This window comes from Sciurus carolinensis, chromosome 12 (assembly GCF_902686445.1).
Source record: "Sciurus carolinensis chromosome 12, mSciCar1.2, whole genome shotgun sequence".
NCBI lineage: Eukaryota > Metazoa > Chordata > Mammalia > Rodentia > Sciuridae > Sciurus > Sciurus carolinensis.
Genome location: NC_062224.1, coordinates 67,096,980 through 67,109,767, shown reverse-complemented (window position 1 = coordinate 67,109,767; position 12,788 = coordinate 67,096,980). Strand labels below are relative to the sequence as shown.

The 12,788-nt window shown below is 44.2% G+C and overlaps 1 protein-coding gene across 2 annotated transcripts in view; it reads left to right on the top strand.

Moving 5' to 3' along the window:
• The window catches only part of Cnih3 (cornichon family AMPA receptor auxiliary protein 3), a 119,501-nt gene extending 117,758 nt beyond the window's left edge, over positions 1-1,743 (top strand). For both annotated transcript variants that reach the window (XM_047521743.1, XM_047521742.1), the window contains one exon: positions 681-1,743. In XM_047521743.1, the coding sequence (XP_047377699.1) occupies positions 681-708 (28 nt within the window). In that variant the 3' untranslated portion in view covers positions 709-1,743. The remainder of the gene's footprint in view (positions 1-680) is intronic.
• Positions 1,744-12,788: the final 11,045 nt, after the last annotated feature.

The following is a 12,788-nucleotide window of genomic DNA, read 5'->3' as shown; positions in this document are numbered from 1 at the left end:
CTGAAAAGGTGGTTGTTTTTGTTTCTGCCAAATATTCAGAAAGTGTTTTATTTTGATGTGGATCATTCATTAGCCTTGCAGAATTAACTTGAAGTTCCTTCTAAGAGCACAAGACACATGCCCCTCCACTCTTGGTATTGTCGGAGCACCAGCTTAGGACCCATGCTCTTAATGCCTGGAGGTCATTAACACCAGAGGCCAGGAAGTTACCCAGTGTAGAACTCATTTAGTTCATATGCCCAGGGGCCCCGTGTTCACACACTGGCACTGGCTGTAGCGATGGTGATCTCTACCTCAGATCCGTGGCGCTAACATATTTTGCATCACCATCTGGGAGCCCCTGGACACAGCCATCATGTAAACATATGATAGCAGCTGGTGGCAAGAGAATGCTGCACCCCTGGCTCCCGCAGAGACCTGCCCTGCAATTGCAGGAGAAGGAATCAGAACCATAATAGTCATCCTGATGAGAATAATAATAGGTACTTAGTACAATCACATCTTTTATCCAAGGGACTCAGTATGTTGTCCTAACAAATGCTCATTTCAGCATTATGGGAAGTTGAAGGGGCACAGTAGCGGGTAGACCAGATGCTCTAGTGATGGGAGGAGAAGCTGAGGGGACCAGTTTTTTGGAAGCGCCTGCTAACACCCGCTTGTCCTTTTCTTTTTGCATCCAGCATGATCTACACTTTAGTGAGCTCTTAACCTAAAGACCACGCACATCATCAGAGACTGAGATGGGAGAGGCCAAGGCTGAGAAGTTCACTTCTGCTGGTGACTGGAGGAGGGACCAGTGTGGGGACATGTGAGAAAGAGACCCGGCAGGCAGTGACTGAATGGGAAGGAACTGAAGCCACACAGCAGTCGGGCTGAATTAACTGTACATGTCTGTCATTGCCCTGGTGTCACAGTCTTTGGCATTCAAATCCCACACACAGGCTGAGCATCAGGGTCATCTGGAAGTGACAAAAAACTAAACCTCTCCTGAGAGACAGCGGATGCTTCCTGAATCTACTTCATCGAACGGCACCTTGAAAGTTCACAAGGAGTTCCTGGACGGTGGGAATGAGGCCAGAAGACTGGAGGGTGCCTGCTACGGAACAGATTGACCCAGAGTCAAGGCCAAGGCTGTGGGTGCAGGGATCCCCTGAAAGCCTCCAGTATGCCCTGAGCATGCCCAAGACTCTTACTGCACATCTTCTAAGTTGTTTCCACACCTCTGTGACCGGGGCTGGAAGACTGCGGGATTTGCCTTGGCTGATTAGCAGCCTTGAGCCTGCTGATGTGCCTGTTTTCGTACTAAGTTTTGTGAGGGTCTGGGGCAGGAACTTCATGAGCTGGGTTTGGGACAATCTGTTGGCAATAACTTATGTCCAGTGTCACCGGGTGAGCTATGAAGGGGGAATATGGGAAAAGTAGATTTTTAAAACATCTGTCACATGTTCAAGGTGTAGTTCTTCACCATCACAAGGTAGATTCTTCCACTGCCATCAAAAACCTTCAGAGTCATTTACTGCAAATCATTTGGTCAACACTAGTCAAAGCTACCTTTTCTTAAAAAAATCCCAAAACAGTTCCAAGCCCAGAAAATCCTGTCGAGCGGCTGCTCTGTACCGTGGGCATCCGGCAGCCAGGAAGTGAGACAACATAATTATAACTTCATTTTATGATGCTGCATCATTTGTACTGTTTAGTTCAATGTGAGGACATCAGCTTATTTAGAATTTTCCACTTGGCTTTCTCTCCATTTTTTTGGGGGGCGGGTGGGAGTTATGTGGGAGTTGTAAATAATGACAAGGCTGAGATTTTTATGATGTTTAAATTGGGCACAATGATTTTGACCTTCTTCCCCAAACTTCCTTGCTTTTCTACTGTTTAACATACACAGCTATTTATACATGTACCCAGCTCCCATCTGAAACCTGTGAGTCAGGTTTATGAATGGTGTTTGTGTAACGCGTTGTGTGCTATGTTTGAAATGCAGCGACAACTCGGGTATCTCACCTCACTGCCTCTTTCATTTCAACTCCGTCACGGGCGGGGCTCGTCTCCATATGGTTGGCAAACTGGTAGGTAGAAAAAGCAAATTTTCAAAAAAGGTATTGGGCTTCTAAAAATTCTACAGAAAACAAAATGCAGGCTTCTGCCTGGAGGCTAAGGGCAAAAAACTGGAGAATCAGAAGTAGAGTTATTAAGAAGACTTCCCTGGGCCAGTACCCTTCCTTCCGGCTGGGGAATTAATGGTGGGAGCAGACTACTTGGTCTCCGCCTGGCTATGCTCCTGAGAAGATGAATCAACCAGAGAAACTAGCCCTGAGCTGGGTGTGGGGGGGCACACCTGTAATCCCAGCAATTTGGGAGGCAGGAGGATCACAAGTTCAAAGCCAACCTCAGCAGTTTAGTGAGGCTCTAAGCAACTCAGTGAGACCCTGTCTCTAAATAAAATACAATATGGGCTGGGGTTGTGGCTCAGTGCTTAAGCACCCCTGGGTTTATTCCTGGTACAAAAAACAAACAGACAAAAAAAAAAAAAAAAGCAAACCCTGCCTTCTAGGCTGCAGACAGCAAATCTAACTCCATAGCTATTTTGTAAATGCAACAAAATTTCAGAGGCTAAAGGACACAATTACTTCTCCCCATAAACCTGTTTAGTTTTTGTATCTCCCCTTCTTCCAAAAGAATTTGACATCACTTTTAATAGGAGATACAAGCACACAAAGACTGTTGAAATAGAATTAGGAAATTCATGATTCCAACTTCCAAAGGCTACTTATTGAGCATTACACTTGAAGTTATCTCTCTTAGTAGTAAATGATAACAATTCACACTTATACAGTGCTTTTCATTTTACAGATTGCTTTCACATCTCATTGGATCCCCCTCACAATCCTGTGAGGTCAGTACTATTCTCATTCCCATTTTGTAAGTGAGGAACTTAGGTTCAGGGAGGATAAGTGACTTGCCTATAGTCACACTGCAGTTGCAGACCTGCTTTTAAACCCATCACCCCTGCAAGCTAAGCACTTATACCATAATCTCACCAGACCCTCAAATGTTCTTATGAAACAGATGGACAATCTCATCCCCACTTTGCTGTTAAGGACGACAGGGAGTGTCCAGGAAGTGAGTCCTCCAGGGTGAACTAACTCAGGCCCAGAACTCAGTGCCACCAATAAGTGGCAAATGATAACACGAGTGACAGACTGAGAGGTCAGGCAGAGTTCTAGATACTTCACACACTTTTTTCCAGTCCTCATCACACCCCATGAGATAGATATCACCTGCTTTATAGATGAGGGAACTCTGAGGAGGTGAGTCACTTGCAGATCCACAGTGAGTAGTTACAGCTGGGATTTCAACCCACATCTGCCTCTTCCCACATAGTTCTGCTGGCTTGGATGTCTGTCTCTCATTGTGTATCCCATAGAGTTGACCAAAAAGAAGACCAGAATAAAGCAGGAGAAACTCCAGGAGTCTTCCAGAATCTTAATAATCAAAAAGTGAACATTTCCTTGAGCAAGGGAGAACTCACCATCCCAAGAATGAGTTAAGGAGAGAGCTTCGCAGGGGGACATGGTTGGCGAATTGATTCTGTTCCCGTAGTCAGACAGAGCCATAGACATTGTGTGACTGGGCCCAGAGGCACTGGGGAGGGGAGTAATTTAAGCTCACATCCCACTTTGCTAGGTCAGAAATCAATAGCACCCACACTCTGGTTTGTTATAAGGATTCAATGAATTGATATCTGCAAAAAACTTAGAACAGGGCCTGGCAAGTGGCAAGTAGACCATAACTTTACAGAAGGCAAGACTTCCCTGCCATCCACACTGTGCCCCGTGCCCATGCCCAGCCAAGTCCCACCTTTTTGGGGACCACTGAGGCCACTGGCCATGTGGGAATGGAGGGAAGATCCCTGGACTTACCTGCCTTCCTGAGCCCTGATATATTCTGAGTCGGGGTCAGGTTAGGACCTGACGCCTTGTTTCAATGCCATGTCCTCTAGCCAGTAATGACAGCACCTGCAGCTGACTGTGTGCTGGGCTGTCTGCAGAGCATTTGATTAGATCCTCAGGGTAGCGGGTCGAAGTAGGACTGTCTTCAGTGTGTGCTTGAAATTACTAAAGCTTAGAGGGGTCAAGCACGTGAGCGAAGTTCGCAATCGCTCATAAGTCATGTCGTCCTGATTCCAACCTGTCTTTCTGACTTTGGACCTTGAAAATATTTGCATTCCTGAAAGGTTGATGCACTTCCTCAGGGGTGGAGGATGGGAGGTGATCAAGACAAGAACCGAGGATGGGGATGAAATGGGAGAGGGGCCATCCCAGAGTGTGTCTCTGTTCACCTGATGTGTTTCACAGAAGCAACTCAGCATGAACAATGTTGTAATCAGAAGCATTTGGGTTGCGAACTCCTGTACCAGCTTCTTAACCTTTTTGTGACTCCACTTTCTCATGGGGTAATAGTACCTCCCTTGAGATGTTGCTGTGGTAATGAAGTGAATTGTGCACAGCGGGCTTGTAGCAGAGAACCTGTCTCAACAAATCTTGAACCAAAAAATTCTCCTCAGCACCCTACTCTGCTGCCCCTCCCTTCAGAGGGTTGGAGGATTATGTAGATGAAGTGGGTAAGATGCTTCTCATAGTAGCACATAGCAACCCTCAATGAATCCGAGTTTCCTTCCTTTCCTCCCTCCATCCTGGGGGCGTAGTGTCCCCGGTTTGCGACATGGGTAACAGAGCTCAGCCCCCTCTCTCAAGAAAAGTCTCCCCTTTGCTTCCTATTTTTAGGTTTGGTAATTGCACCAATGTTGAATAAAGTTGTCATCGTTATGACAGTTTTGTTCTCCTACAGAAGAGATGAATGCAGCCAGCAAAATGCTTTGACAACAATTAATCGCACACATGCTGTGTCATTACACAGATCCATTTCATAACCCTTTCTTTTTTTGGACTTGGGCTGCTGTATTCATTGTGCTCTGGTATATGACTCTTTGGGCAGAACCTCCTCCAGTCCTCAGAGCTGCTGGTCCATGCTGAACTTCTCAGGGCTGCTTCTCCTCCCAGACTTGGTCAGAAGGCTGTAGTCACTGTGGGTGTTCGAGGAGGGAGGCATCCTGCAACATGCCCTGTGACTTGGTTCATTTCAAGGAGAGGAGAAGAGCTGATCAGGGATTCATTCTGCAGGACATGACAGGCATATCTAGAGAAAGGTGGGGCAAAGGTTTAGCTTGGTCATAAGGCAATATCAGGGACACTCTTTCCTTGTCTGCACCATGGAACTATTTTGCAGAGGTGCGTTTGCAGAGGGAGAAGATGGCACTGGCCCCTGGGGTTGGATTTCAATTGCTACCCATAATACAGAAATAGAAAGGGGTCAAAACAGCCACAACAAAATCACATCTTCTGAGCTTGGATGCCATTGGACTCCTCTGTGTATTTTCTTCCCCCATTCAATTCTACCCAGACATCTCCAGATGCCCCAGGAGTGCCTTCCTGCACTGTGTACTTGGACTCTTGCTACCGCGTGGGCCCACATCCACATTTTCTTCCTTCTCAGCTAGGTGTGTGCTAGAACTGGCTTGTACAGTCTTAAGAGACAACTCTTCAATGTTTTTAGGGACTTTGCTCAACACTAGTTAAATACAGCCATTATTAAAACAAAAATGAAAGGCTGGAAATGTGGCTCAGTGTTAGAGTGCTTGCCTAGCACGTGTGAGCACCATCCAACAAACAAAACAAACAAAAAAATCAAATATATTGTATGAAAAGAAAAGGTGCTATATAGTCAAAAGTCTTTATGTTCTAATCATTTTAATATAGCTTGATATTAGCTATACTCTTTATGCTGTTGTATCTATGATGGAAACATTAATACTACATAATGCTGTTCATCTCTTCTCACTTTCAAGTTCAGTGATGTTCCAATAGTAGCCATGTTCCAATTGGCCATGATGGTAGTATTTATACCATGGAAATTGGTAAATTCTCCAGGTTAGGCCCTGTGCTCTTCCTTCCTCCCATTCCTTCCCTACATGCTAAACATTAACAAGTACACACTGTCCCTAGCTCTGGCACATTGTATGATTGTATCAAGGGATCCAATGACCAGAGTGATACTGGGTAGTCAGGGCCACCAACGGTAGCATCCCTACATCTGCCATAGCAGAGGCTGCTGGGTCTGAGGCACCAAGTTCTGCTGTCTTCATGGCCAGACCTGCTACCCACCCCCAGCTGTGATGCCAGTGGTCTGCCACTTTTGTTTCCTCGAGATGATAGGTATTAGTCAGTTTCCTTTTGCTGTAACAAATACCTGACATAATCAACTTATAAAGAGAAAAGTTTCATTTTGGTTCATAGTTTTAAAGTTTTTAGTCTGTGATCAGTTAGCCCCATTACTTTGGGCCTGTGGTAGCACATCACAGTGGGAGCACACGGAGCGAAACTCCTCAAGTCTTGGTCAGAAAGTGAAAAGAGAGAGGGGGAGGAAGAAACTGGGGTCCCATATTTCCTTTCATGGGCACAACCCTATAGGCCTCACCTCTTAGAGTTTCCACAACTTCCTAACAGTGCCTCCCTAGGGATGAAGCTGCTAACACATGAGCTTTGCAGGACACTTAAGATCCAAACTATAGCAGATAAAGTAGTGCGCTGTAGGACATGAGGGCTTATGACTGGAGATAAGATCAGTGCAATCCGATGTTCTTGAACCAACTTGGAGTTCCTCATTCTTCCTTCAGGATGGGTCCTTTCCCAGGAGACTCCAAGGTCCTCATACAATGGGATCCAGGTCTCTTGATGGCTATGTTGCCTACTTCATAAGGTGATTCTACCACCATTTGACCCAGCTATCCCACTCCTTGGCCTATATCCAAAGGACTTAAAATCAGCATACTACAGTGACATAGCTGCATCAATATTTAATAGCAGCTCAATTCACAATAGCTAGATTATGGAACCAACCTAGATGCCCTTCAACAGATGAATGGATAAAGAAACTGTGGTATATATACACAATGGAATATATTCAGCCATAAAGAAGAATAGAATTATGACATTTGCAGATAAATGGATGGAGCTGGAGAATATCATGCTAAGTGAAATAAGCCAATCCCAAAAAAACAAAGGACAAATGATTTCTCTGATAAGTGGATGATGATACATAATGTGGGGGGAGGCAAGAATGGGGAAAAGGTGGATTGTGTAGAGGAAAATGAAGGGTGAGGAGGGGGTGGGGGTAAGGAAAGATGGGATGGGGAGGGGGCATGGGTAAGGAATGAGACAAACATCGTTATCCTATGTACAGGTATGATTACACAAATGGTGTGACTCTACTTCATGTATAACCAGAGAATTGAAAGTTGTACCCCATTCGTGTACAACAAATCAAAAGTAAAAAAAGATAAGGTTGTTCGAATGAACAGGATTATCATGTTTGTGAAGTGCCTAGTCCTGAGCTTGGCATAAGATATAAGCTCCATAATTGTTCTTTTCTCTTTCTCTGTTTGGCTTTTCAGATTGTTCATAAATGTGGGCATCCTTCTGCCTTGCCAGTCTCGCAGTCTCTCCTGTACATGCACTGTGTCCTCCAGGCAGGCCAGTCTCCCCACTGGACCCCCAGGTACACAGGGGACAGACACAGGCCTTTTGGTTTACAGACACAAGAGTTCCAGGTGCTTGTCCTATTTCTTGGAGTTTGACTACCTGACAGCCAGTGGAGAGAGACTTAAATGCCACCGCAGTGTCTCTCTTCAAACATCATACAAGGGTCTGAGCCATAAATCCTGTCCTTTTCACAAGCGCTTGACACATCAGAAAAACATCATCACATTTCCGGCAGGAGTATGTGTCTGATATTCTTGAGCCAGGGAAGTAGAGAAAATGAGAATCCAGCTAAATATCAGTCCTGCATTAAATTATAATGAACCACATCAACTGGGCCCCCATGCCTGGCCCGTCTGGATTGCACCAGTGAAAACAGCAGGGGAGCACCTGTGGGGGATTTTGCCCATTAGTGGCATCGTACAGCAGGTCTTAGGATGCTGTTCTTATTTTTCCATAGCTAAATGGATAATGAACTTGACACTGAGGTGACTTTCGAGATATACAAGGTATAGAGAGCCATCTCAGTGACATGGAGTTGTCTAGCAGAAGGGCCAAATTCCCAAAGGAGGGCATGGAATTCTGTGCCCTAGGCGTCTGGTCTTTGTTGTTAAGTAGAGTTTCATGGTTGTCTTAAAAGAAGGTCTAGTACTTACCCAGCTGTGTTATGAATGCAGTGGAAAAATGGGTCATTAGGACTCAGCAACAGCTCTGGCAGTAACCATGTCTAGGTTAAAGGAAGAGAACGTTGCGGATCACATTCTACCTTCGAGATACGTGGCTCCTGGCTCTGGGTCACTGGGAAACCCAACATAGGTTTTCAGCCTCACAGTTTGGGGTAGCCCAGCAGATGCAGACGGTCAGTGCCATTTTGATGCTGATACTTTCCAGGGAGCTCTCTAGAGATAACCCAGGGGTGTAGGTTCATGGATCGACTTCAGCCTGGAAGGTGGATGGTCATCCTGAATGACTGCCATGTCCCATTCACTGTTTATTACCAGTGAACTGGCACATGAAGATGACCTGTCCATTCTGGGATGACACAAAGCTGAAAAGGGTTAAATCAGGCTAGGGAGAGAGATTTAAGAAAAATATCACAAACTCAGCCTCACTGTAGGAGATATAATAGACCTAAATGGAAGGACTCAGAAAAATCAGCAACAAAATACAGAAGAAGGGAGGGTAAAAGAAGACCCAAGTGGTGACCCTAGAAGAGTCCAGCCCCATTGCAGAAAGTCTAGAATCAAGTGACTCAGGGTTCTGGTGTCCTCGGCCCTCACCAGCTCACATGAGGAGCGCTGTTTAGCTTGCAGCCACAGCCCTAAGAGGGACACTAGAAATTCAACCTGCCCAGAGCAGGGTGCCTAGAGTTCATGTCATGGGATTAGGTGGAGAAGCTTCCAGAAGACTATATTTAAAGAATCAAAACTCCAAGACAGAAACTGTGTGAATGCAGCTTCCTCCTCCTTCTCCTCTTCTTAGGATCCTGGAGCACTTGCTTCCTAATGGAAGAGGTGTTAGCAAAAGCAGAGGTCTGTGGTCAAATACGTGTAGAACCCCTGGCCTAAGCACAAGGTGGGCTTTCCCAAACCATCTCAGGAGGAACCTTTAGTCACAAGCATTGGGAGGGATGCTTTGCAGGGCATTTCTGCAGAAGGTCTCAGTGGAGGTTCAGCAGAGAGGGTTGTGGGCAGCTTTCTGGAGTGGCAGGTAGAGTGAGGGAAGAGTGTGTTCTATGGGATGGATGGGTTCCACTTAAGGAACCAATTGTCGGAAATATTGTGAAGAAGTGGGACTTGGTGCAAATTGGATAGTAGCACTAATTATAATTAATCTAAATAACCCAAAGACAGGAAAACATAGAAAGGACCAAAGTTAAAATACTATGGATTAGAGAAGCTCTTTGAGGACAGGTATGTATTTAGGTAGCTCAATAGTTGGGTTTTGTCTTTAATAGGCCCACAGTAAATATCTGTTGAATTAAATTGAATTTTGGATAGCTTTTGGAATCTGCAGGAGTCAAAAGTAAACCCGCTAGTCAGTAGGGGTGTCCCAGGGAGAAATGTGGAAGGAAGAATGTTCTAGCAATATGAATATTTCTGGGACTCCTGCAACCTGAGTCCTAGATACTTGGGCTTGGGTTCAGTAGCAGGCAAAGGTGTGTAGGAGACGGTTGTTTACCACTGCAAAAATCACCCTGGACTTCTTATTCTCTGAATCACTAATGCATAAGATGCAAGGAAGCAAAGGTGATTGGCTCTCCAGAGTCACAGAGTAGCTGATACTGAACTCCATTATCACCATGTGCAAGGAACAGTTTAGCAAGCCTTGATGGGTGGGGGAGAGGACAGGCCTTTGGATGTTTGTTAACTGGCTTAAGAGCATCTGGCTGCCAGCTGGGGCAGCTGCCTCTGGAGAGTGACACAGAGGAAGCCCAGGCCCAGTTTCCCTGGTGATGTAGGGGGTCTGAAGCAGTGGTGGTTCTGCTCTTGTGTGGTGATTCTGGCAGAAATGGGCTCAGTGGCTCTCACTCTGCCCACAAAATCTTGGAAATTCTCCAAGCTAGGGCCACAGAGGGGATGGGAGTGAGTGAGAGTAGTTGGTGGACAGGGAGATGAATTTAACCCTGATTATCTCCAAGGATTCTGTTTGTTCATGCTCAACTTTTTTGAGGGGGTCCTCTGGAGAGGCTGGAGATCTGGTGTTGGGGTAGGGGCAAAATGGAGGGTGATTTGACATGTTCAGAGTTGACTCTGGGATCTAGGTCTATTGAGTGATTGGGAGCCCTGGGTTTCATAATCAGCTGCCTTGCCCAAGTTCAGTTTTCAGGTGGGGTTGTGATGCTAATCTGGTGATCAATGAACTCGTACGTGATTGAAGGAGTCCTGGTCTTGGAGTTAGAAGGACCTCAACTGGAATTCTAACTCTATCTCTTGTCAGTTGTGTGACATTGGTCAAATTTCTTAACCTTTCTGAATCTTAATTTACTCAGTTGTGAGATGGGAGCATTAATGAATAATTTTCAGGGATTATGTGGATATTAAGTAAGATTATTTACCTGAAATTGATTTCCAGTATGGAAAAATGCAATGTAGAGTGAGGGATTATTATTACTATAGTCATGGAAGGAGTTGACTTCCTTCTGTTTCAAGATTTAAAATCTAACTGTATCTGAGACTATTGGATGGAAGGGGTTGAATGAATTAGCCTTTAGGACCAGAGGAAGATAAATTGCTGCCCAATTCTGCGGTCCCCTTTAAAAGGCTGTCCTTGGCTTGTAGAAGGTCCCAACCTCATAAAGGAAGTACAGCACATTTCTGACATCTTAGTTTGACCCACAAGATCAACTTCCTACTCCATGTCTAAAAATACAAACCCTTGCTTGAGAACTTTATCAATGTTGATAACTTTGCACCAAGAAAGATATTTTCAGAGTGAACTACATTAGGCTAGTTTAATTCCTTAGACAATTTTTAATATAGCATCATTAAACCCAGTCCCCAAACTTTCCTTTTTCATTTTCCTGGAATTATTTTGATGAGATCAATTATCTTCTGTGCAAAATTCATGAACAAGATTAAATTTATTAGTCAGTTTTCTAAAATTACATCTTCTGACATAGTGAATTTCATATGGAACCACTCATTTTACCAAGTCTAAAGTTCCTAAATCAAACTTTGCAACACCAAAATCTTATATCAATGTGTAGTCATTAGCAAATGTGCTTATGAGGAACTTTCACCAATAGAACTTTTATTTGGTGATGAATGTTTTCTATTTTCTTCTCCATATCAAATTCTGCAGTTTCCACTGTTATCAATCAGAAGTAAATTTTTCAGTAAATTCATCTGTTGCATGTTTTATCATGGGCTGCTTTAGACATTGTCTAATTTATTTTATTCTGATTATTTCTACAAGAAATATTAATTATCATTGGATTTGGAAATGATAGTTTATTTTTTAACTCACGTGTATGAATATTATTAGCTGAGATGTTTCTCAATGGCTCATTGAACCAGCGTTGGCTATGTTTTTGGCCAATCCAGGTCTGCTGGACCCTTTCTGGTCCATCAAAGTGAGGAGTTCAAAGTCCAGGTAAGGGATGGTCAGAATGTCCTAATGTAATTGCAGCATTTAAAGAAGATGAGGAATATGGTCAGATTTGTGCTTCAGAAAGTCTACTCTGGCTTTACAGTGAACACTGATTTGGAAAAAACAATACTGGTTGGGAGATGGTTAGAAAGTACTGCAGAAACCCAGGAGATAGACAAACTGTAAACTCTTATACTGCACTTACTGTGTGACAAGCATTATCCTAAGCATTTTATAAACTTCGCCCATTTTATCCTCACAATAACTCTGTGGGATAGATAATATTATTCCAAACTTACAAAGGAGGGAACTGAAGTATACAGAGATTTAAAAAGGTCCAAGATTACAAACTAGCCAGGTATGGATTTGGATTCAGGATTCAAACCCAGGTGGAGGGATTTTAAGACTAAACCCTGGACTCTTCTGGTAGTTTTCTGATCCAAAGAAGATGACAGAAAGAAGGAGATTTCTGAGAAGTGCTAAGAAATGATAGAAATTGTGGGGTTTGGTAAAAATGGTATGTTTCTGACTTTTATGTCTGGTAGGTCATGTAGGTAGTGGGGTTTTTTCTTGAGAAAGGGAAGTTGTTTAGGGAAAAATAATGAATTTGGTCTTGATGTTGAATAAGTTAGGACAAATCTAGTTATGGTGTAATAAAGAGGTTGACTTTTTGTGTGTGTGTGTGCTGAGGATTGAACCAGGGGTGCTTAACCACTGAGCAACACCCTCAGCACCCTTTTTACTTTTTATTTTGAGACAGGGTCTTGCTAAGTTGCTTATTGGGGCATCAGTTAGTTGCCGAGGCTGGTTTTGAATTTCTGATCCTCCTGCCTCAGCCTCCTGAGTCACTGGGGTTAGAGGCGTGCACCACTATACCTGGCACTTGACTATTGATGACTTTTGAGTTTTATCACTCTCTCTATCCTTCCTGTCCCACAACTAGGAAAGACCATAAGACACTTTGCATGTTCTCTCCCTTGACTCTGGCTGGATGTTCAAACCACAGAAAACCTGGCCTGCATTTGGGAACCCATACTTTGGCCCCAACCCCTGACTATGATGAAAGCAGTTAGTTGCCTCTCCTTGTTCTCTCAA